This window comes from Saimiri boliviensis, chromosome 5 (assembly GCF_048565385.1).
Source record: "Saimiri boliviensis isolate mSaiBol1 chromosome 5, mSaiBol1.pri, whole genome shotgun sequence".
NCBI classification, from domain to species: domain Eukaryota; kingdom Metazoa; phylum Chordata; class Mammalia; order Primates; family Cebidae; genus Saimiri; species Saimiri boliviensis.
In genome coordinates this window covers 95987126-96010615 of record NC_133453.1, presented here as the reverse complement: position 1 = coordinate 96010615, position 23490 = coordinate 95987126, and the positions used below count along the sequence as shown (strand labels likewise).

Genomic DNA, 23490 nt, shown 5'->3' with positions numbered 1-23490 from the left:
GTGGGAGTCTAAGTCTCTTTATTAGTCTTGTATGTCTGGGTATTCCTGTATTGGGTGCGTATATATTTAGGATCTTTAGCTCTTCTTGTTGTTGCATTGATCCTTTTATCATTATATAATGTCCTTCTTTGCTTCTTTTGATCTTTGTTGCTTTAACGACTATTTTATCAGAGGCAAAAATTGTAACTTCTGCTTTTTATTTATTTATTTTAGCTCTCTGTTTGGTTGGTAAATCTTTCTCCCTCCCTTGTTTTGAGTCTGTGTATCCTTAAATGTGAGATGGGTCTGGATGCAGCATACTGATGGGTTTTAGTTTTTTATTCATATTGGCTGTCTGTCTTTGGATTGGGGGATTTAGTCGATTTAAATTTAGAATTAATAATGACATGTGAGTTTAATACTGCCATTTAATATTAGCTGGCTATTTTGCCCATTAGTTGATGTAAATTCTTCATTTTATTGATGCTCTTTTTAGTATTTTTTAGAAAGGCTGATACTGTTTGTTCCTTTCTATGTGTAGTGGTTCTTTCAGAAGCTCTTGTAAAGCAGGCCTGGTGGTAATGAAATCTCTGAGTGCTTGCTTGTTCACAAAAAACTTTGTTTTTCCTTCACTTATGAAGCTTAGTTTGGCTGGATGTGAAATTCTTGGTTGAAGGTTCTTTTCTTTAAGGATGTTGAATATTGGTCCCCACTCTCTTCTGGCTTGTAGGGTTTCTGCTGAGAGATCTGCTGTAAGTCTGATAGGCTTCCCTTTGTGGGTAACCTGACCTTTCTCTCTGGCTGCCCTTAGTATTTTCTCCTTCATTTCAACCCTGGTGAATCTGACGATTATGTGCCTTGGAGTTGCTTTTCTTGAGGAATATCTTTGTGGTGTTCTCTGTATTACCTGGAGTTGAATATTACCCTGCCTTACTAGGTTGGGAAAATTTTCCTGAATAATATCCTGAAGCGTATTTTCCAGCTTGGATTCATTCTCTTCGTCACATTCAGGTACACCTATCAAGCGTAGATTAGGTCTTTTCACATAGTCCCATATTTCTTGGAGACTTTGCTCGTTCGTTTTTATCCTTTTTTCTCTAATCTTGTCTTCTTGTTTTATTTCATTGAGTTGGTCTTCGACCTCTGATATCCTTTCTTCTGCTTGATCAATTCGGCTGTTAAAACTTGTGCATACTTCACGTAGTTCTCGTATTGTGTTTTTCAGCTCCATCAATTCACTTATATTCCTCTCTAAATTGTGTATTCTTGTTAACATTTCATCAAACCTTTTTTTAAAGTTCTTTGTTTCTTTAGATTGAGTTAGAACAAGTTCTTTTAATTCACAGAAGTTTCTCATTATTCACATTTTGAAGCCTGCTTCTGTAATTGGAACACACTCGTTCTCCATCAAGCCTTGTTCTGTTGCTGATGAGGAACTGTGATCCCCTGCTGAGGAAGAGGCATTCTGATCTTGGGTATTCTCAGCCTTTTTTGGCTGTTTTCTTGCCTCGTTATAAATTTATCCATCTGTGGTCTTTGTATTTACCATCTTTGTAATTGGATTTCTGAGTGGACGTCCAACTTACTGATTCCCAGCACCGAAATCTGAGCAACCCACTGCACCAACTAAATCAGTGACGTTAAGATTGATGGTGCTTTTCTGACGCTGCACCAAGAACCGACGCTCTGAGGCACCAGCAAAACCTCCTCGCCGGTCACAAGAGTCATGCCGGCGACCCGTGGGGCTCCTCTGCTGGGAATCTCCTGGTGCGTGAGCAACAAGAATTCATGTGAAGGTGTGGCATCCTCTCGTTCTTTGTGCTTTCACTGGGAGCTACAATCCCGAGCTGCTAGTGATCAGCCATCTTAGATCTCTCTCCAAGAAATTTAAAAAGAGAAGTTAAAAGACATTGATCCCAAGTATTATATATTTTGTTTTAAAAAAGCTTGATTTTATATAAATTACTAACACATTGAAAGATCCACATAGAAATGTTTATTTGCTAAAGCTGATATTTGAAATAATCACACCCATGCACACAAAAGTTAAGAAATGTTTGTCCTTTTTCAATTTCAGAGCAGCCTATGGTCATGAAGTAGGGAAGCGTCCTTGGATTACAGGAGATGAGAGTATTGTAGGCCTTATGAAGGACATTGTAGGTAAGTACAAAACACTGAAGTTTTTCCAAGTGAATTGTAAAGATATTATAATTTAGTTATGAACACAGGTTGTAAAGTCAAAATCTTATTGAAGAGCATCATGATTTTCTATTTTAATCTATAATAAAGAGGAAGAATACTTTTAAACTTGTTAATTCAAAGATTGCTATTGTGAGCATAATAAGGTTATTTATATAAAAATAAAATATGTATGTTATTATTTTTTCTTGTATACTTTAAAAGTAATATTTATCACACCCATGAAAAACACATGCATTATATTAATCTACAATTGAATAAATTTCATAAAAATCAACTGAAATGAAATTTTTATAATTTCACTATTAATAAAATGAACATTTTGACATGCTAAAGGTGTAAAACACCAATCATGTTTTTGCTCATTTCAATTCAGTCTTTGGTGATCTATTTAAATTTTAGCTTCATGCTACCGAAAATGACATAGCTGATGCGTTTTTAGTCTAAATCGGGCTATTCTAAAGAGAGTTATATATACTATCGGTAGTATTTAAGATAGTTTTAGATGATAAATGTGTTAAAATTTTGGAAAAAGTTATTTATTTAAATGGCTTAAATATTGAGCATTGTTTAAAATTTAAGGTACTGAACAAAAACATTATTTACATTTTGAATTGGAGTGGTACTATTTGGAACTTTTACAGGACTTAGGAAAAACTCAAGTTTTCAAATCGTTTGTGAAAGCTTATTCTCTTACAAGCAAATATAAAAATATCTTTATGGCTGCATTCCACTTGAATCTTGACCAGTAATTAGAGAGAAAATCAACATGGCTAGAAGGGAAATGGGGTGAGGAAAGCTGGACTTAACGCATAGGAAAAACTATGGCAACTGGCAAATCATTAAACTCTGGAGAGTATCTTGTTTATTTAAAAAGTAATTACTGATTATTTGCTGTGTGTCATGACTTGTGGGAGCTCTGAGGACGTAAAAGTGAATGAGGGCTGGGCATGGTGAGGCACACCTATAATCCCAGCAGTTTGACAATCTGAGGCGGGTGGATTGTTTGAGCTCAGGAGTTAGAGACCAACTTGGCCAACACAGTGAGATACCACCTCTGCAAAAAAAAAAAAAAAAAAAAAAAGTCAAAAATTAGCCAAGCTTGGTGGTACACAGCTGTAGTCCCAGCTAGTTGAGAGGCTGAGGTGGGAGGTTAGAAAAAAAAAAAAATTACAAAATCTAAACCCTGAAAGATAAAACAGAATGACAAAGGAGATGATATTAATGATATCTGGAGAGTTGGATAGCAGATAGACAGCCAGTTCCAGTAAAGGTCAAAACCAAGAATCTCCTCCCACACCAGTAGATTCTCAAAACACAGTGCACTTGATCAGGCCAACAGAATTACCTAGAGCAGTGAATATTCTGATGGAGAAAATTCTCATCCCAACAATCCCGAATTGCATTTAAATATGTTCAAAATTGCTGGGTGATAAATCCTTCATTTGTGTTCATTTGTTAGAAGCCAATTCAGACATTCAAATGTCTTAACATATAAATAAACAAACAGACCAAAAAAACTGAAAAAAGAATCACATTTAATTTGACCAGGGAATATATGTTTCTCTTAGCTGTGGATTTTTTTTCTACTTTTATTTTGTATCCTTTCAGAACATAAACTTCATTCTAATCCTGTTACTTTGTTCTTAATATTTATCATCCTCTAAAGAGATGTTAGAATGTTTATGTACAAGCTAGGGAAATGGTAAAGTAATATTATTCAGTGAGATTTATTTATAAAGCCAATAAAACCTGCAAAAAGGTTTCCTTTGACCATTTAAAACTTTACAGCTCTTTTGCTACTTATTAAATGTGCAGGAGTTTTGTTGCCCAGTAAATACATGTATGTCACATAAAGATCACTGAAATTTCAAACCAACCACCTCTCATTATTGTTACCAAGGAAAAACAAAAGATAAGAGAAAGACTAAATGTTCAGTCTTGTTTAGAAAAGTAAAAGGAATAAACTTATTTTAAATTTCTAAAAGAAAATTTGTCAACCATAGATGCGGGGAATTTCTACCTGTCTTTGAAAAACCACATAGTAATATAATTTATATTCTGCCCAAAGACTGCCTCCACTTCAGATGCCAGTCAAAAGTCCTATGAACCACCCTTACTTCTGATGGACCACCTGTAAATTCAAGGATTTCCACAGTGCCCTTCACAGGTTCCATAATTCGCTAGAGCAGCTTGCAGAACTTTGCTTTCACTTTACTTTCTGTTGACCAGTTTACTATAAAGATACAATTCAGAAACAGCCAATGGAAGAGACGGATAGGACACAGAAATGAGGAGCTTCCTTGCCTTCTCTGAGCCTGCCACTCTCTTGGCACTTAAATATGTTCATCAGCCTAGAACCTCTCTGAGTCTTACTGTTCAAGAGTTTCTATAAAGCTCAATCCCAGCCCTCCTCTCCCTCTGGTAGGTCAGTGGGTAGAGCTAAAATTCCACATCTTGTCCCTCTAATCACTTGGTCTTTTTGATGAGCAGCCCCTCATCCTGAGACATCTCTCAGGGCCGCAACCTAAGTCACTTCATTAGCATCAACTCTCTTGTGATTTAAGGGGGCTTGTTATGAATAACAAAATACACTTTTACCACTTGGAATATCCAAGGGTTTTAGGAGCCCTGTGCCCTGAGCTGGGAACAAAAACCAAATATTTCTTGTTATACCACACCTATGGGACAAAGTTCCTTTAGTTTTCTGCATTTTTGTCTTTGAATGCTGCATTGGTTAAATCAGATGTGTTTGATCTCAAATGTAATGTGTGATAGAGAGAGTAAAAATTATTTCTTAACATGGCAAAGAGTTCTGTAGACCTGAAACTTCATAAACAAAATATTTATAACTTTCCCAGTCTCAAACCTTACATGGCAGATGTATTGTCACATTTTATTTGAAGTCTTTTTAGTGGTCTGGGTTGTAAATCAGAGTTATGAAGGGTGTGACAGCTCCTACGGTTAGGGAGTTTGGAGCCACAGGAATTTAAGAAATTTGCCATGCTGGCTTGTTACGGAACCCATGGCCTCACCTGTAGGTAACTTAGCTTCCTTAACCTTTGGGTATATCTTTATCAATAAAAGAGCATCTGTTTTGGTCTTTCAGATCATACTATTATCTCCAAAATTTTTAACTTCCAAAATTTTATACATATTAGTCAGAGAAATGGTCCTTACTTAAGTCAAATTGAAAAATGAATAAACCAGGTACAGTGGCTCATGCCTGTAATCCCAGCATTTTGGGAAGTAAGGCAGGAGGATTGCTTGAGTCCACAAGTTTAAGACCAGCCTGGGCAACACAGTGAATCCCCACTTCTGCAAGAAACACATACACACAAAAAGTAGCCGGGCATGGTGGTGCGTGCCTGTAGTCCCAGCTATTCAAAAGGCTGAGGTGGGAGGATTGCTGAAACCTGGGAGTTTGTGGCTCCAATGAGCCATGATCATGCTGCTGCATTCCAGCATGGGTGACAGAAAAAATATGTATATAACTTCACTTAATCAGACTCTTTTAGAATGTGTTTGTGTGTGTGTGTTAATTTTATTTGCAATAAAATTAAGCCACGCAGCTTCCCATTTTGCTTTGGTTACTAAGAAGTTCTGAGAAAAATTTGATCAATTTTGAAGTAACAAAAACATTTCATCAATTCTAATGTGTTTCTCATCTGCATTTACTATGTTGATACTTTCTATCATTCTTCCTCAAATAGTTTTGTATTACAATTTATCTCATACCCTCTTTGGAAGTGTGGATTTAAGTGATGAAATAATTAAAATAATTGTATTATAACTGCAGTAAAGAGTAGCAAAGATCAAATTTATTTTTCCTGCTTGCTAATGTTACCAGTAGCGAATCCATATGGGTGTGCCGCAACCTCAATTCTTGCCTCTTCAGAAGAAATAATTCAACTGAGGGGCATAAGGCAGGAGAGATCAGGATCAAGTTTTAGATCCGGAGCAAAAGTTTATTAAGATTTACAGCAGGAATGAAAAGATGTAAAAATACGCTTGAAAAAGGAGGCAGCAACTTGAGAGATCAAGTGTGTGGTTTGGCCTTTGACTATGGGTTTTATTTGTTGGCGTGCTTCTGGGGGTTTGTGTCCCTCCCCTCTGATTCTTCCCTTGGGGTGGACTGTCCTCGTGTGCATTGGCCTTGCCAGCACTTGGGAGGGTCTGCATGTGCAGTGTGTTTACTGGAGACATGCGTATGCTCACTTGAGACATTCTTCCCTTGCCAGCTGAATGTCCCTAGAAAGTCATGTAAGAGGCATTAAAACACTGCCGTTTTGTCTCTTCATGTACATGCTGAAGCCTACTCACCCAAATCCTGAGATATTGGGAAGCTGCTGATCACTAGTTTCAGGTTTTTTTCTATCTTTTGGGAGACTTTCTTTCCCCAGCACTGGATGCAATCAATTGTTATTTTAGATGGACAGTTAACATCACCTGATGGTCACCTGACATTCTTGGTGATGGGAGGGAGGACTCTCCTGCCCTGCTCATGTCTGCCTGACTACCTACTGTAACACTAGGCTATCTAAATGTGCCATGAGCAGGCAGACAGGTTGTATATTTTGGATCATGATTGAATCTTCCATGTTTTTAAAATCACAGCCTTCAGTTTACCATAATTTTCTTTTTAAAAAAAATGAACAAGAGGATAATAAAAATTATGTAATTGTGTACAAATTGATAGAGCAGATAAAGAAGAAAAAAAAATAATAAGCAACCCTATTTATTCATAGACATAGAAAAACTTCAATTTCAGATGAGAAGAAAAACTATGAATGAAGCATTTTATAGAGAGCCAACAATTCTGCAAAACATGGAATAACTTTCCCTTATAATTAATGTCGTATTATCAACATGGTAGAAATAAAATTGCTGAAGAATATTATTAATGTTATTATTAAGCTTATTTTTCCCTGGATACATAAAAATCACAAAGGATTAGCTACATGCATTTTAGATTATAAAAATGGTATAATGTGACCATAAATTTGCTTTATGAAATTTGTGGCTGACCCTCACAGAAGCAATAATCCCTGGAAGCTGTCCCCGCCACAGTTACAGACCCTCAGTCATGCACCAGCCACTTCTAAAGGCTGCTGAAATTTGTTACTTGAAAAATGGAGTGTAAAGTTCTTGGAGTTTGCCTAATTACAAACCTTGCAGGCAATCCACAATAATAGTTTTGTCTGCTGAATAAAATATACAGAACATGGTATGGCAGTTATGAGACCCATAATGAACCCTCTTATCCAAAGATAAATAGCTTAGGGCCTTGTCATCCCCACTTTGCAAGAGATTTGAAATTATGTTAGGATTAAAAAGGCACAGAGTTGGTTATGAGCCTGGTCTCAAGTCAAATACACAGAGTATTTTCTGTAAACCATGCTTGAATCCTAAAAGAACACTCTTATTTTATTTTTTTCTTCTACAAGACTTTCAGTCCATTAGTTCATCTCTTTGCACATCAGTTTTCTTGTTATGAAATGAAGAAAATCAGAGTAGGTACCACATTGAGTTGCTATGCAGACTGAAATAATACAAGTCACATGTTTAGAAGTGCTGAAATACTTAAGGGATCCATAAACATTAGCTTGCTTTGAGACCAGAAGGCAGTTGTTTGCACTTAACTAAACTTTATCTTCTGGTAAAGCAAAAATATGATGTTCAATAAATAAACAAACAAGAAATAAACAAGCAGAGAAGCGCTCTTCAGAGTAGAGCACTGGCTCACACTCATCTCAGAAGTGATTCAAATCTTGACATTTATTGCAGTGAGTCATAGACGATCTTATAAAGTAAAGATCCTTTCCAAACCTGCTAAGCTTTCTGGAAGCATTTAAAAAAATTTTCCCCTACGTAATTGGAGCTCTCGATGTTTCCACATTAACTCAAAATAATTAGGAAAAAGTAAAGGAATAAAGAAAAATAACTTGAGTAAACTTCGGTTAACTTCTTAAAAAAACATTTTTAATGGAATGTTGATGATATTGACACATCTTAGAACAATATTGGTTTCAGAAATCTAATTTGAACTGAAAAAGATAGTCCAATCAGGTAAATAATCTTTTGAAAATACAGGCATAACTTGAAGATATTGTGGCTTGGCTCCAGACTGCTGCAGTAAAGCAAATATTGCAGTCAAGCGGGTCATACAAATTTTTAGTTAACCAGTACATATAAAAGTTATGTTTACACTGTACTGTAGTCTATTAAGTGTACAATAGCATTACATCTAAAAAGCAATGTGGATATCTTAATTTAAAAACAATTTTATTGCTAAAAAATGCTAACAATCATCTGAGCCTAAAGTGAGCTGTAATCTTTTGCTGATGGCGGGTGTCTTGCCTCTATGTTGATGGCTGCTGACCAGTTGCAATGGTGTTACCTGAAGGTTAAACCGGCTATGGCAATTTCTTAGAATAAGACAATAATCGGGTTTGCCACATCAATTGACTCTTCCTTTCATGAAAGAAGTCCCTGTAGCTTGTGATGCTATTTGATAATATTCTACTCACAGTAGACCTTGTTTCAAAACTTGAGGCAATCCTCTGAAATCCTGCCACTGCTTTGTCAATTGAAGTAATGAAATATTCAAATCCTTTGTTGTCATTTCAACAATGTTCACAGCATCTTCACAATCTTCCAAATCTTAATGAACCATTTTTCCTTGCTCTTTCATAAAAAGGAATCCCTCATTTGTTCAAGATTTATTATGAGATTGCAACAATTCAGTCACAACTTCAAGCTCCACCTCTAATTCTAGTTATTTGACTATTCCACTACATCTGCAATTATTTCCTCCACTTGAAGTCTTGAACACCTCAAAATCATCCATGAGGGCTGGAATCAAAGTCTTTCAAATTTCTGTTAATGTTGATATTTTGACCTCCCATGAACCATGAATGTTCTTAGTGGCATCCAGAATGGTGGCTTCTTTCCAGAAGGTTTTCAACTGACTTTGCCCAGATCCATCAGAAGGGTCACTATCTGTGGCAACAATATCCTTCAAAATGTATTTATTTCCAATTTTTTTTTTTTTTTTTTGAGACAGAGTCTCACTCTATTGCCCAGGCTGGAGTACAGTGGCTCGATCTTGACTCGCTGCAACTTCTGCCTCCCGGGTTCAAGTGATTCTCCTGTCTCAAACTCCCGAGTAGCTGGGATTACAGGCATGCACCAACATGCCTGTCTATTTTTTATAATTTTAATATTGGCCAGACTGGTCTTGAACTCCTGACCTCAGGTGATCCACCCACTTTGGCCTACCAAAGTGTTGGAATTACAGGCATGAGCCACTGCACCTGGCCTTTTATTCAAATTTTTTATTTTTATTTATTTTTATTTTTATTATTTATTTTTGAGATGGAGTCATGCTCTGTCATACAGGCTGGAATATAGTGATGCAATCACAGCTCACTGCAGCCTTGATTTCCTGGGCTCCAGCAATTCTCCTGCCTCAGCTTCCTCCGAGTAGCTGGGACCACAGGCATGTGCTACTATGCCTGGCTAATTTTTGTATTTGTGGGTATAGATGGAGTTTCACTGTGTTGCTCAGGCTGATCTCAAACTCCTGAGCTCAAGCAATCCAACTGCGCAGGCCTCCCAAAGTTCTGGGATTACAGTGCCCAGCTGCTAACTTTTATTCTTAAAGAATACTAACCGAAAGACAAAATAAATCCATGATCCATGGACTGCAGAAGGGATGCTGTGTTAGCAAACTTGAAAACTTTAATATTATTGTACATCTCCATCAGAGTTTTTAGATGACTTAGGTACACTGTCAATAGCAGTCAATGTTTTGAAAAACATCTTTTTTTTTTTTTTTTTTTTTTTTCCTGAGCAGTAAATCTCAACAGTGGGCTTAACACCTTCAGCAAACCATGCTGTAAATAGTCGTCCAGGCTTTGTCATTTCGTTTATAAAGCACAGGAAGAGTAGATTTGGCGTAATTCTCCAGAACCCTGGGATTTTTTTAATGGTAAATAAGTATTGTCCTAAACTTAAAGTCATTAGCTACTTTAACCCAAATAAGATTCTGTCTGTCCCTTGAAGATTTGTAGCCAAGACCTTCTTTCTAGCCATAAAAGTCCTAGATAGCATCTTCTTCCAATAGAAGACTCTTTCATCTGCATTGAAAATCTGTTGTTTAGTGAAGCCTGCATCAATGATCAAAGTTTAATTTTCTGGATAATTTGCTGCAGATTCTCCATCAGCACTTGCTGCTTCACTTTACACTTTTTGTTTTTCAATAGCCAACTTGAGACAAGTTGATTAGTAATTTCATGGTACCCTTTCATGGGCTGATTCTCACCTCGCTCCTTCCCCAAGCATCTTCTGTGAGTGATGTCAGACACGATATCCTTTTGTTGTTCTTTGTCCAGCCATCCTTAAAGACCCCAGATACAACTCATCTGTAAATGATCTCAGTATGTGTCATCTTAAGTCATCTTGTTAACACAGACATCTCTGAGTTTCCCAAGAAAACTTCGGTTGAGTTCTCTAAGTTGAAACCTTGAGAGAGGAAGATTTTCAAGCAGGAACCAGACAAATTCATGTAAAACTTGCCACTACACTTCTTCAGGCTCCACTTCTAATTCTAGTTATTTAGCTTTTCCATTACATCTATAATTATTTCCTACGATTGAAGTCTTGAATCCCTCAAAGTCATCCATGAGGGCTGGATGACCCTGTGGTCACACCTGTGTCATAGAAAAGTTCTGTTTTTTATACTGCAGATGGGATTTCCTCTTCAAGCTTACTATACTGTGTCTTTTAAAAATGTAGGTGAAGACATCAGTATAAAAGTTAATGTCCCAAACAGCATTATCCTGAATATTGCTGTTTCTTTAAAAGCCTTTCTCGCAGCTCTTCCAAGATGGCCATTAACATTGCCTTCCTTGCCCATTTCCTTGATCCCTTGAATGGGCTCAAAACTTTGGTATACAAAAGCATTCATTGCACTTACTTGGTTAAGAAAGATGATACACCAGGTTCTTTTGATCCAAAGATTATCCTGGGAATACTTCATTTGGGCCAAAACGAGGGATTATTCCAAAGAAGAATGAAGAAGCAATTACTCCTGCCCCTAGTAATATACTCTTGGACAATGATTATGGCTTGCATTTCTGCTGATGTGCTATAATTACATGTAAGTATATAAGGAACCTGGGGTAAAATCATGGACTTTCTCTCTTTTGCTGGCATCATCTGCAGAAATATCATGGGCATCATGAAAGGCTAGATAGCTGTAGGCTGAAAAAGAGCAGGGTTCAGTTTGCTGCTGTCAGGATGCCCTGTTGAGAGAGTGCTCTTCAAAGGTTTTTGTATCCTTGGGTCCTGCAAATCAGGCCTGGATGCATCTTCATTTTAGAAGAGCAGTAGCCTCTATTTTTTCAGTTGAAATGACCAAATTTATAAGATCTAATAATTGTGTCCACTGAAGAAATTATCAAAAAGGGATCTGCATTTGACAATACAGAAGGATATGTGGACCCTATGCATGCAGTAGCACTGCTGCAGCCTGTTCACTGCCTGGCTCCCATGCTCCTCTTCCTGGAACTTATGTCCACCTTGAACTTCCAATCTTCCATGCTAGTTTCACACTTTTCTTCTTCATCTTCCTCACCTCTCTGATGCTTCAAAAACTGAAGAGAATTGAGGCTGTGCTCTGGTTTAGGCTTTGGCTTAATAAGATTTGGGGGCTAATTTGATCATCTGACCAGACCACTCAAACTTTATCCATATCAGCAATAAGTCTGTTTTCACACTATTGATAAAGACATACCCAAGACTGGGCCATTTACAAAGGAAAGAGGTTTAATGGATAACTCATAGTTCCATGTAGCTGGGAAGGCCCAGGATAGTGGCAGAAGGTAAGGAGCTTCAAGTCACATCTTATGTGAATGGCAGCAGGCAAAAAGAGAGTTGTGTAGGGAAAATCCCCTTTTTAAGCCATCAGATCTCATGAGACTTATTCACCATCAGAAGGACAGCACAGGAAAGACCTGGCCTCATGCTTTAATTACCTCCCACCAGGTCCCTCCCACAACACATGGGAATTCAAACCATTCCACTCTTGGCCCCTCCCCAAATCATGTCCTCACATTTCAAAACCAATCATGCTTTTCCAACAGTCCCCAAAGTTTTAACTCATTTCAGCATTAACTAAAATGTCCACAGTCCAAAGTCTCATCTGAGACAAGGAAGGTCCCTTCCACCTATGAGCCTGTAAGATCAATGATAAGTTAATTATTTCCTAGATACAATGGAGGTACAGGCATTGGGTAAATACAGCTGATCAAAATGGTAGAAATTGGCCAAAACAAAGAGGCTACACGTCCATGCAAGTCCAAAATCCAGTGGGGCAGTCAAATCTTAAAGCTCCAAAATGATTTTTGACTCTATGTCTCACATCTGGGTGATACTATCCAAGAAGTGGGTTCCCATGGGGTCTTGGGCAGCTCAGCCCCTGTAGCTTTGCAAGGTACAGCCTCACTCCTAGCTGCCTTCATGGGCTGGCATTTAGTAACTGTTGCTCTTCTGGGCACATGATGCAAACTGTCAGTGGATCTATTATTCTGAGTTCTGTAGAAAGGTGGCTCTTTTCTCACAGCTCCACTAGGTGGTGCCGCAGTAGGGGGCTCCCACCCCCCTATTCCCTTCTGCACTGCCCTAGCAGAGGTTCTCCATGAGGACCCTATCTCTACAGCAAACTTCTGACTGGGCATCTAGGCATTTTATGTATCTGAAATCTAGACGGCAGTTTCCAAACCTTGACTTCTGTGCACTCACAAGCTCAACACCACATGGAAGCTGCCAAAGCTTAAGGCTTGCACCCTCTGAAGCCACGGCCTTAGCTGTATGTACTTTGGTCCCTTTCAGCCACAGTTGGAGTGGCTTGGACCCAGGGCACCAAGTCCCTAGGCTGTGCAAAGCAGGGGAGTCCTGGGTCCAGCCCATAAAACCACTTTTTCCTCCTAAGCCTCTGAGCCTGTGATGGAAGGGACTGCCTTCAAGACTTCTGATATGCCTTGGAGAAGCTTCTTGGGGATTAACATTCAGCTCCTTGTTACTTATGCGAATTTCTTCAGCTGCCTTGAATTTCTCCTCAAAAAAATGGGTTTCCTTTTCTACCTTGTTGTCAGGCTGAAAATTTTCCAAACTTTTATGCTGTGTTTCTCTTTTAAAACTGAATGCCTTTTGGTGGCACATGCCTGTAATCCCAGCTACTCAGGAGGCTGAGGCAGGAGAATTACCTGAACCACCTAGGAGGCGGAGGTTGCGGTGAGCCGAGATTGAGCCATTGCACTCCAGCCTGGGTAACAAGAGTGAAACTCTGTCTCAAAAAACAAAACAAAACAACAACAAAAAAAAACTGAATGCCTTTAACAGTACCTAAGTCACCTCTTGAATGCTTTGCTGCTTAGAAATTTCTTCTGCCAGATACCATAAAATCATCCCTCTCAAGTTCAAAGTTCCATAAATTTCTAAGGCAGGGGCAGAATGCCACCAGTCTCTTTGCTAAAGCATAACAAAAGTCACCTTTGTTTCAGTTCCCAACAAGTTTCTCATATCCATCTGAGACCACTTCAGCCTGGATTTCATTGTGCATATCATTATCAGCATTTTGGTCAAAGCCATTTAACAAGTCTCTAGGAATTTCCAAACTTTCCCATATTTTCCTGTCTGGTTCTGAGCCCTCCAAACCATTCCAACCTCTGCCTGTTACCCAGTTCCAAAGTTACTTCCACATTTTTGGGTATCTTTTCAGCAATGCCCTACTCTACTGGTACCAATTTACTGTATTAGTTTGTTTTCATGCTGTGATAAAGACATACCTGAGACTGGGCAATTTACAAAAAAAAAAAAAAAAAAAAAAAGAGGCTTACAGGAGAATTCATAGTTCCACGTTGCTGGGGAAACCTCACAATCACAGCAGAAGACAAGGAGGAGCAAGTCACATATTACATGGATGGCAGGAGGCAAAGAGAGAGCTTGTGTAGGGAAACTCCTGTTTTTAAAACCATCAGATCTCATGAGACTTACTCATTATCATGAGGACAGCACAGGAAAGACCTGCCCCCATGATTACTTCCCACCAGGTTCCTACCACAACACATGGGAATTCAAAATGAGATTTGGGTGGGGACACAGCCAAACCTTATCAAGACTGTTGATCTTTCTTATCATTCTTGTGTTTGCTGAAGTAGCAATTTTAACTTCCTTCAAGAACATTTTCTTTTTATTTACAACTTGGCTAACTGTTTGGCAAAAGAGACCTAGCTTTCAGCCTCCCTCAGCTTTTGGCATGTCTTCCTTATTAAGCTTAATCATTTCTGGCTTTGGTTTAAAGTGAGAGACTTGTGACTTTTCCTTTCACTTGAACACTTAGAGGTCATTGTAGGGTTATTAATTGGCTTAATTTCAAAGTTGAGTCTCAGGAAATAGAAAGGCTGGAGAAGTGGGAGAGAAATGGGGGAAGGGCTGATCAGTGGAGCAGTCAGAACATACAACATTTCTTAAGTTATCTGTTTTATATGAGTGTGTTTTGTAGCATGCTAAAATAATTACAGTATTAACATCAAAGATCATTGATCACAAAAGTAATAATAAAGTTTGAAATATTACAAGAATTATCAAAATGTGGTACAGAGACATGAGGTGAGCAGATGCTTTTGGAAAAGTAGCACTGATAAGCTCTCTTGATGGAGGATTGCCACAGACCTTCAATTTGTTTGTTTGTTTGTTTGTTTGTTTGTTTAAAAAAAAAAAAGACCAGGTGTGGTGGCTTACACCTATAATCCCTCCAGCACTTTGGGAGGCTAAGGCAGGCAGTTCACCTGAGCTCAGGAGTTTGAGACCAGCCTGGACATGGTAAAGCCCTGTCTCTACCAAAAATACAAAAAATTAGCTGGACATGGTGGAATGTCCTCCTACGTGGAGGTAGGAGGATTGCTTGAGCTTGGGAGACAGAGGCTGCAGTGAGCTGTGATTCTGCCTCTGTACTCCAGCCTGGGTGACACAATAAACAAAACAAACAAACAAACAAAAAACAGTAAAGTGAAGTTCAATGAAACAAAATGTGCTCGTACACTAAAAATCAGTCTGTTGTAGCTGATGTTAAGAACACTAAATTCTTTAGTGTCTTTAGGTCATATTTGTAATAAACAGTTCTGTTAATGCTTTAAAAATTTACTATTAGCACCACCCCCAGTTATAAGTATACACATTCATGCATGTTGGACTAACCCTGTCCTTGGACAAAGGTAAGTAGCAGATGAAGACTGCATTTTTTGCTGTGCTCAGTTAAGTTTAATTTAGGGTGGTCCATTGTACAATAATGTTTGTGTATGTGTACAGACAAATTATTCAAATCAGGAAGGGATTATTTACAAAGAATTGACCGAAGCATGAGAAGACCATTGGAAGTGAGAAGAAGGAAGCTCCTTACCAAGTATAAGGGTAGTTTAATTCTGCCCAGCACATCTGGAGGGGAACATGTGCATATGTTCATCACATTCCCAAGCCAGAAAAATTTTAGGTGATTTAAAATGAACATTGTATTGTTTGAAGAACAAAAGTGTTCTAGGAATAATCTTTTTCTTTTTCTTTTCTTTCTTTTTTTTTTTTTTAGATAGAGTCTCCTTCTGTCACCTAGGAGCTGATAGCACCGCCACCTCTCCTCTCCCACTCCGCCACCTTCTCCAGGCTTAAGCAATACTCCAACTCAGCCTTCTAAGTAGCGGGCCCCACAGGCATTCACCACCACACCCAGCTACTTTTCTGTGTTTTCAGTAGAGACAGGGTCTCACTACATTGCTCAGGCTGGTCTTGAACTCCTCAGCTCAAACAATCTGCCCACTTTGGCTTCCCAAAGTGCTGGGATTACAGGTGTAAGCCATCACGCCCAGCCTATATCCAAATTTCTTTTTATATGTTTTTTGTTTCTTATTTCTTTCTTTGTTTTTGTTTTTGCTTTTTTAAAATACAGGTTCTCACTCCGTCACCCAGACTAGAGTGTGGAGTGCAGTGGTGCAATTATAGTTCACTGCAGCCTTTAGCACTCTTTCTGTCTCAGCTTCCTGAGTAGCTGGGACTACAGGAGCATGCCACTACAGCAGGCTAATTTTTAAAAATTGTTCGCAGAGACAGAATCTCACTATGTTGCCCAGGCTGATCTTGAACACTTGGGCTCAAGCATTCCTCCTGCCTCAGCCTCCCACTATATTCATTTTAATCAGAATGTGATGTTTAAGCAAAATTAGAATATCTGAGCTTCTACAGCAAGTCTCCCCCTTCCTGCCTCTTCCATTTCTTGATGTTCATTTGTTGTAACTATTTTTTCTTTTATTTTTGCCTCACTTTATTCTTTGAAATGCTTCGCTGTCTACTAATTCTGTATTTTTTTCATATTACTTTTTCTTTCCCCCTTCTACTCGCCCTGCCACTCTTTTTAAATAAATAGTTTTCACAAAAGATGTGTGTAAATAACAGAGAGTCAAGAGTAAGATGAAGTTAGATACTTTAGATAGTTTTTGTTTTAGAAACAGCAGTAAAAGTTCACATCGTGGTGGTTCTGTGGTCGGCAGGTTCAAGCCAACCTATTCCAACAAATTCAAGCCAACAAATCTGAGGAAGTTGAAAGGCCCAAGAAAGAGACTGACAAAACCAGTTTATCAGAAAGAAAACATTTAATAGGGACTGAGAAACAGAAGTCACCATGTCCTGGGAACTGGCAACCGCAAGATTAGATAGTGAGTCCCTTACACCATTACCCACCAGATGTAGGACTTATATATAACAGAAAGATTATGTGGGACAAATGAAGTCAACCCCTCAGGGAAAGGCAAAAATGCTATGTGAATCTACCTAAGGGCAGGATTTATAGTAGCAGTAGTTAAAATAGAAATCTTAAAGGCATACCCAGCATAAGGGTTATTCAGAAGTCACCATGGTGGAATAAAACCCAATATGGAGTTGCTTTAGCCTCCACAATAATGGAGAGAAACAAATATAACGGAGATGGCAGTATTTTTTAGACCGTATTTCAAAGAAATCTTCTCTTTGAAATGTGGAGAAGAAGGTGTATGTCACGATATGCAACATAAGCTTATCATATTCATATCTGTTTAATATATCTAGGACAAATTATGTAGTTCTAGGAATATATACAGTGAGAGTTTTCTTTTTGAGATACGGGGTTTCACCATGTTGGTCAGGCTGGTCTCGAACTCCTGACTTCGTGATTCGCCCGCCTTGGCCTCCCAAAGTGCTGGGATTACAGATGTGAGCCACTGTGCCTGGCCACAGTAAGAGCTTTCTTATTGTCCCTTCACTTTAGATATTATTCACCTTACAATGATCGGATATGCATATTTTAACATGGACCACTTGTTCATCAACCTTATATATCAAATGGAGAAATCTATGTAGCAAATGCAAGAAGTTGTTTTCCTTGACCCAATAAAGATACAGGACCTTCCTTAAATGGCTATGTTAAAACATAAATTCTTAAATTATGTACTTATTTACATGGCTTCTTCCTTCTAGTAAACTTATCCTGGAATGTATCTATTACATTTATTCTACTTACTGTCTATTCTTTTAAAATGGGACTCTATCAGAAATATCCCTCTGGATACAAAATGTAGGATTTGTGTTACACATTTTCTCTAACATCTAGTTCAGCCTTAAAACATTAAAGTACACATCCCATTTTTCTCAGTGACAGTAAAGGGGCATAATTTCTATTACATAGGTCTAATTGTCTTGAAGAAATATAAGAACTCAAAACATGGAAGGTATTATTATTTTGTTATTATGTTTTGAATTCTTAAGTAGCCAATATATTCTCTGTCTCTGGGTCTGTTTCTAGGGTCAAAACCCTTGTTAGCAGGAATTAGATCAGATTATATTAATAATTATATAGTGGATGTCTTACTTTTGCTATTTTCTCATCAGACAATACATGTCTATATTATCTTTTATCTCAGTGTGTATGAATAAACGTCAGAGCTATTTGGGTCATAATTTGCTATACAGCTTTGTTGTCTTGTATATCTCACTGTAATAGCAGTGAGTTATGATTTACAAAGTAGCCTCCTTTTATTAAAGGTGCATTTTAATTTGATGTTAGAAACAAGCAACTTTAAAAATGTAATTGGCCTTAATACCTTTGAAGATGTACTTACAAAAATATGCTCCTTGGGAATTTGACAATCGAGCTGATAATAGGATATATCATTTTTAGTTTACAGGAAAAAGCAAGTGTTTCATTATTTTGTTATTTACTACATCATAAAAGAAATATAATTTTTAGCTAGCTATGTGCTTCTAAGTCCAGATATCATTTGATAAAATGAGTCAAGTGGGAAAACTATTTCTTTGTGATGACACATCAAACATGCCCTTATCTCTAAAGACATTAAGAATGATTGAGTGAAGCCTTCCTACTTTGTTTTTTCAGTATCTTTAGACATAATAGAAACATCTAAATTATATGTTTATTTTACAGGAGCCAGTGAGAAAGAAATAGCCCTAATGAATGCTTTGACTGTAAATTTACATCTTCTACTGGTAAGTTTTCTTTCACACTAAAGTTTAGAACACATTCGTTTATAGCATCTGATGTTTTTCTATCTTTAATCCATGAGCTTCTAGGGTTTACTTAAAAACAAATTGTGAAGTTATTTTCATTTTTGCTAGGAAATGCTGGACCATGATATAATAGCTTCTTCCTAATCTTGGAAGAGTTGACTCTTGAGAAGAGCTTTAGAATAATGAACAGTTCTTATCTGAGAAAATAAAGAATAAGAGCCATATTGGGTAAATAGACAAACTACTTTCAAGCCTACAAGACACTGATGTACAATGCTAGCAAAGTACTGAGCTTTTTGAAGAGACAATTTTCCAATATCTTCAGCAGAATAAGTTAATGGATCAGTATAGTTTTGTAGATTGATATAGGTTAAAAAAGACTTGGAGAATTAAATTTTTTAAAAGGGGTCTAGTACTTTAAAAGACTTAATGTATTTAAAGTACTTCTTACATCTTACTCAATTAATAGTTTTACTTTAAAGTGTCCAATGTGTTATCTGTTTGGGATATTGTGTTAATGGTGACTGCCCAAGGCTTTGAAAAATTGACTTCATTTTTTAAGTATGTTTTGGAAACATGTCTTCAAGTTCAGATATCCCTGAATTTGACTCCCAGCTCAGTTACATAATGCCTATTTGACATGGAAAAAGATTTTTGCCATCTCTAAGTATTAATAGTCTCCTTTGTAAAAATGGGAAAAATAATATCTACCTCAAAGATCTGCTTGAGGATTAAATGTAATAATATGTGAAAATTGCTTTAGCACCCTGGTCAGTGATCAACATCCAGTTAACAGTAGCTATCATCTTCATTGTTATTACTGTAATATCACTCTCTAGGAAGAGTGTGGAGAAGTGAAACAGCCTCACTTTAACAAATGACCTACTGTCAATACGAATAAGACATACATAGACCATAATATTTCAATGTCATATCATTGAAATTACTATGAAATGTTTTGGAGAGGTAATTTTTCAATTAACATCTTTTTTTATTAATCATCTGATTTTAAGTTTTATCAATTAATATATAAGCAAAGTTTGAGAATTTGTTATCTCATTCACATTTCCCCCATTTGCTGTTTCATTGATAAGCAAATTGAGTCAATATCTTCTTTCTCTTTGCAATTCACTGGAAACATGGCTAATTGAAAAGATAGCCTTGACAGACAGTTTAGATGTGGAGTTAATTAATGTCTTTAAAATGCTGGAAATTATAAAATGAAAGTGTGGCATAAAATGAACAAATGTATAAATTGGGCATTAATGCTTTCTCAATAAATCCGTTTTATTGCAGTTATCATTTTTTAAGCCTACGCCAAAACGGTATAAAATTCTTCTAGAAGCCAAAGCCTTTCCTTCTGATCATGTAAGGATGTCTTCAAATTATATTTATGTTCTTTTCTATTCTTCTGAGAGGAGCATATCATTTGCCTGACTTGAATGTATACTCACTAGTTTTCTCCAAGTAATCTTACAATAAAAAGATCTGTCAAATGCGTTTGATTTAGATTTTTAAAATAGATTGTAGCTTTATTTCTTTTGTTAAAATGAAACACATGTTAAGGGAAGAGAGGATTGGATAGGAACATTGATTTATTAGTCTTTTTAAAGATAATTGAGCAAACTGCTGGTCTAAATCAAGTACAGTTATAAATGTTTGATTAATGCTTGTTGCTGTTTTATTTCATGAAATCAAATCAATACAAGTGCCAGTGCTTAACCCTTTAGTTAAATGGAATAGAAACTTTTATTTGTCCAGTTTGTTTTCATAGCATGCTAGCATAAATGTTGGTCCATTATTATCAAAAAATTATTAATTAGATATTTAAAACATTTCTTGTCATTTACTAGAAAAAGTCATGTTTTACTTTATTTCATCAGAAACTTGATTTCTTGCTTGAAAAGATGTTTGTTCTTACTTGATAAGAAATTTAATGGTTTCAGACACAAACACAAAAAAAAGTACATTGTAAGACTGGGAACAGTGGCTCACACCTGTAATCTCAGCACTTCAGGAAGCCAAGGCTGGAGGATCACTTGAGTCCAGGAGTTTGAGACCAGCCTGGACAACATAGTGAGACCCCTGTCTCTGTAAAGTAATTAATTAATTAATCAATTAATTAAATTTTAAAAAGTACATTGTATATTTTAGTTTCAGTGTTAGAGAAACTTTATTTTTCTATATTATTCCTGTCAATTATTCTAGCCTACATCTTGTAATTTTAGGGCAAGTAATTATGTCAAAATGAATAAAACCCTAATATCTTGCTAAAATGTGTAAAAACCCTGATATCTTTCAAAGATTCCAGGTCAGTGTGGTGCTTATCCCCTTATATATCTTGTACTCTTAATGAAGTAAACTTCATAATGCCTTTTTTTTTTTTTTTTTTTTTTTTTTAGCTAACTTACTCTTCCTAGAGTAAACCATTTATACTTCCTGTGTTCAAGAATAGCAAATCTCTACTGTTCACTTTTCTTATTGCACAAATTCTGGTTTTGACTAAGATGATTTAATTTCTTATTCTAAAGTCTCTTATAATTCCTTAAGTCAAGAAGATCCCTATGTTTTCAACCATCTCAAAGAATGTTCAGAATTCTATATGTAAATTTTGTTAAGTGGTTCTTCTCTCTTGTGTATTTTGTTTAGGTCTTTTAAACTTCACTTTGGAGTTAATGTCATAAGATGCCTTTATTTTTATTTATTATTTGTTTTTTCAGTGTATTTTTGTGCTCTCAGCTTGATTTGATATATAAATCATTTTTCCTTTTTAGTATGCTATTGAGTCACAGCTACAACTTCATGGACTTAACATTGAAGAAAGTATGCGGATGATAAAGCCAAGAGAGGTATATGAGAAAGAAATAAATGTTCATTATGCACTATTTAGTATTGATTTTTTTTTCATTTTTCTCAAAAGTTTATTAAAATCTTCATTACTTTAGTGGAACTTTCAAGAAAGCATAAAGGACGTATACTTCTGTTACTATTAGATCATTTTGCTTAAAATAGAGAATAACTCAGATATCTATTTATTTTCATTTTTCAAGGGCTAGCCATATGCAAGCAAGCTATTTTTCTATTAATACCACTGGAGTCTGCCATATTCTTCGATGGGATTGGAAAAGGGTGACAAATTTAGTGTACCATTTTCAATTTCAAATGTCATGCCCATGGGTGCCATTAAAATCATGCTGAAGACCAGAATTATTTGTTGAAGTGGAATCGTGACTATCTTTCATGTCCCCTCTTATCGTATTAGACTTTTTCTTTGTGTTTAGACTAGGATAGTGTAGAACAGGATGTGGTATAGTGGGAAGAGCTTGGACTTTACAGCCTGGCTAATATTTCCAGTGAAATCGCAGACTCTCTAGCTTACTCGGTATGTGACTTTGGGAAAGTTAAATTATTCTCTGAGACTCCTTTATATTTAAACAGGTAGCAAAAGAATGTATCTAATCAGGCTTGACCTAAGATCTAAATGTGTACTTTACATTAATAGAGATATAAGGCTCAGCTGCATAGACTTTGACATATAAACCCTGCAGCTTGTGTAATTTGTCACCATGAAAATCATACAGAATAAATTTTAGGTTTCACATAAGATGCTCCCAGGCCACTAAGTCATTGTTTGAACAATTACTTCTTTCAACCCAGAATTACTTTGAATAAATTAAAGATGTACTCTATTCACTTCAATTTGCCAACATACAATAAATTAATGGAATAAAAAGTTCTCACAAGAGAGGATATAAATTGTTAATTACTAGCAAAAATGAATATAGCTGCTAATATAAGTGGCCAGATTGTGGAGTTTCATGAGTTACTCATAATCTTGGAACACTGTTGAGCATTACCTAGAACAAGTCAACATGAGAGAGGGCAATATCCTGTCACTAAGAAATATATTTCTTCTATGCTTAATACAGATTTTTTAAGATAAAAATTAAGTGTTAATATATATGTATATGGTATTTTCCTTAACATTTTATTGCAAATTATGTGGGTAAATCTTATTAGATGATTTTAAGAATAAAGAATTTTGGATTGCCAAGTTATTAATTTTACTTACAATTAATGAAATACTTTTCTTTATATAAAGTATGCTTCACTTAATAAATTTAGAGATTTTAGTGATAATCTCATTGATACTGATATGCCAATTTTTTGATGCCCGTTTTGTAAACAAATTCCAGTTTCTTCTAGTAGAGAGTGCATTACACACTCTCTCTCTCTCTCTCACTCTCTGTCTCTCTCTCTCAACATGGAGCAGAGTAACTGGCAGATAGCAAGACAGTTAAAAATTAAAAGTAAAATGTAAGATAATATCTTAATGCACTTTCCCCAAATATTGATGTTATTAATGATGCAGTGACCTCAAAATCATGTCAGACAGCACTGGAGAAAATTCATGAAAACTTCTTGAGTAGATCAGAAATGCTAAAATACCCATAGATACTTCATATTTAACTAAATTTTTTCAGCTCTAGTTGTTGACAAGACCAAATCTAAATTCACTCACAACTTTCAGTAAGTAATCAATCATTAGTTGTAGTGGGAAGATATAAGGAAAAAAACTTCTCTAATATAGTGAGTTTTATTGATATTTTTCTTTTTGTTGGAGTCTTGATCTTTAGATTAGTTTGGAGGAGATTTTACTCTTAATATAATAGAAGATATTGGCTAGGTAATACTCAGATG

At 36.4% G+C, this 23490-nt stretch overlaps 1 protein-coding gene across 5 annotated transcripts in view; it reads left to right on the top strand.

Moving 5' to 3' along the window:
- KYNU (kynureninase) overlaps positions 1 to 23490 on the top strand; it is a 157284-nt gene that overhangs the window by 52072 nt on the left and 81722 nt on the right. For all 5 annotated transcript variants that reach the window (XR_012517773.1, XR_012517774.1, XM_074399733.1 and 2 more), the window contains 4 exons: positions 2057 to 2139; positions 18707 to 18768; positions 20086 to 20157; positions 21564 to 21638. Coding sequence is in view for 3 of the 5 variants with exons in the window: in XM_074399733.1 (XP_074255834.1) it covers positions 2057 to 2139; positions 18707 to 18768; positions 20086 to 20157; positions 21564 to 21638 (292 nt within the window). In the remaining 2 variants the exon portion in view is untranslated. The remainder of the gene's footprint in view (positions 1 to 2056; positions 2140 to 18706; positions 18769 to 20085; positions 20158 to 21563; positions 21639 to 23490) is intronic.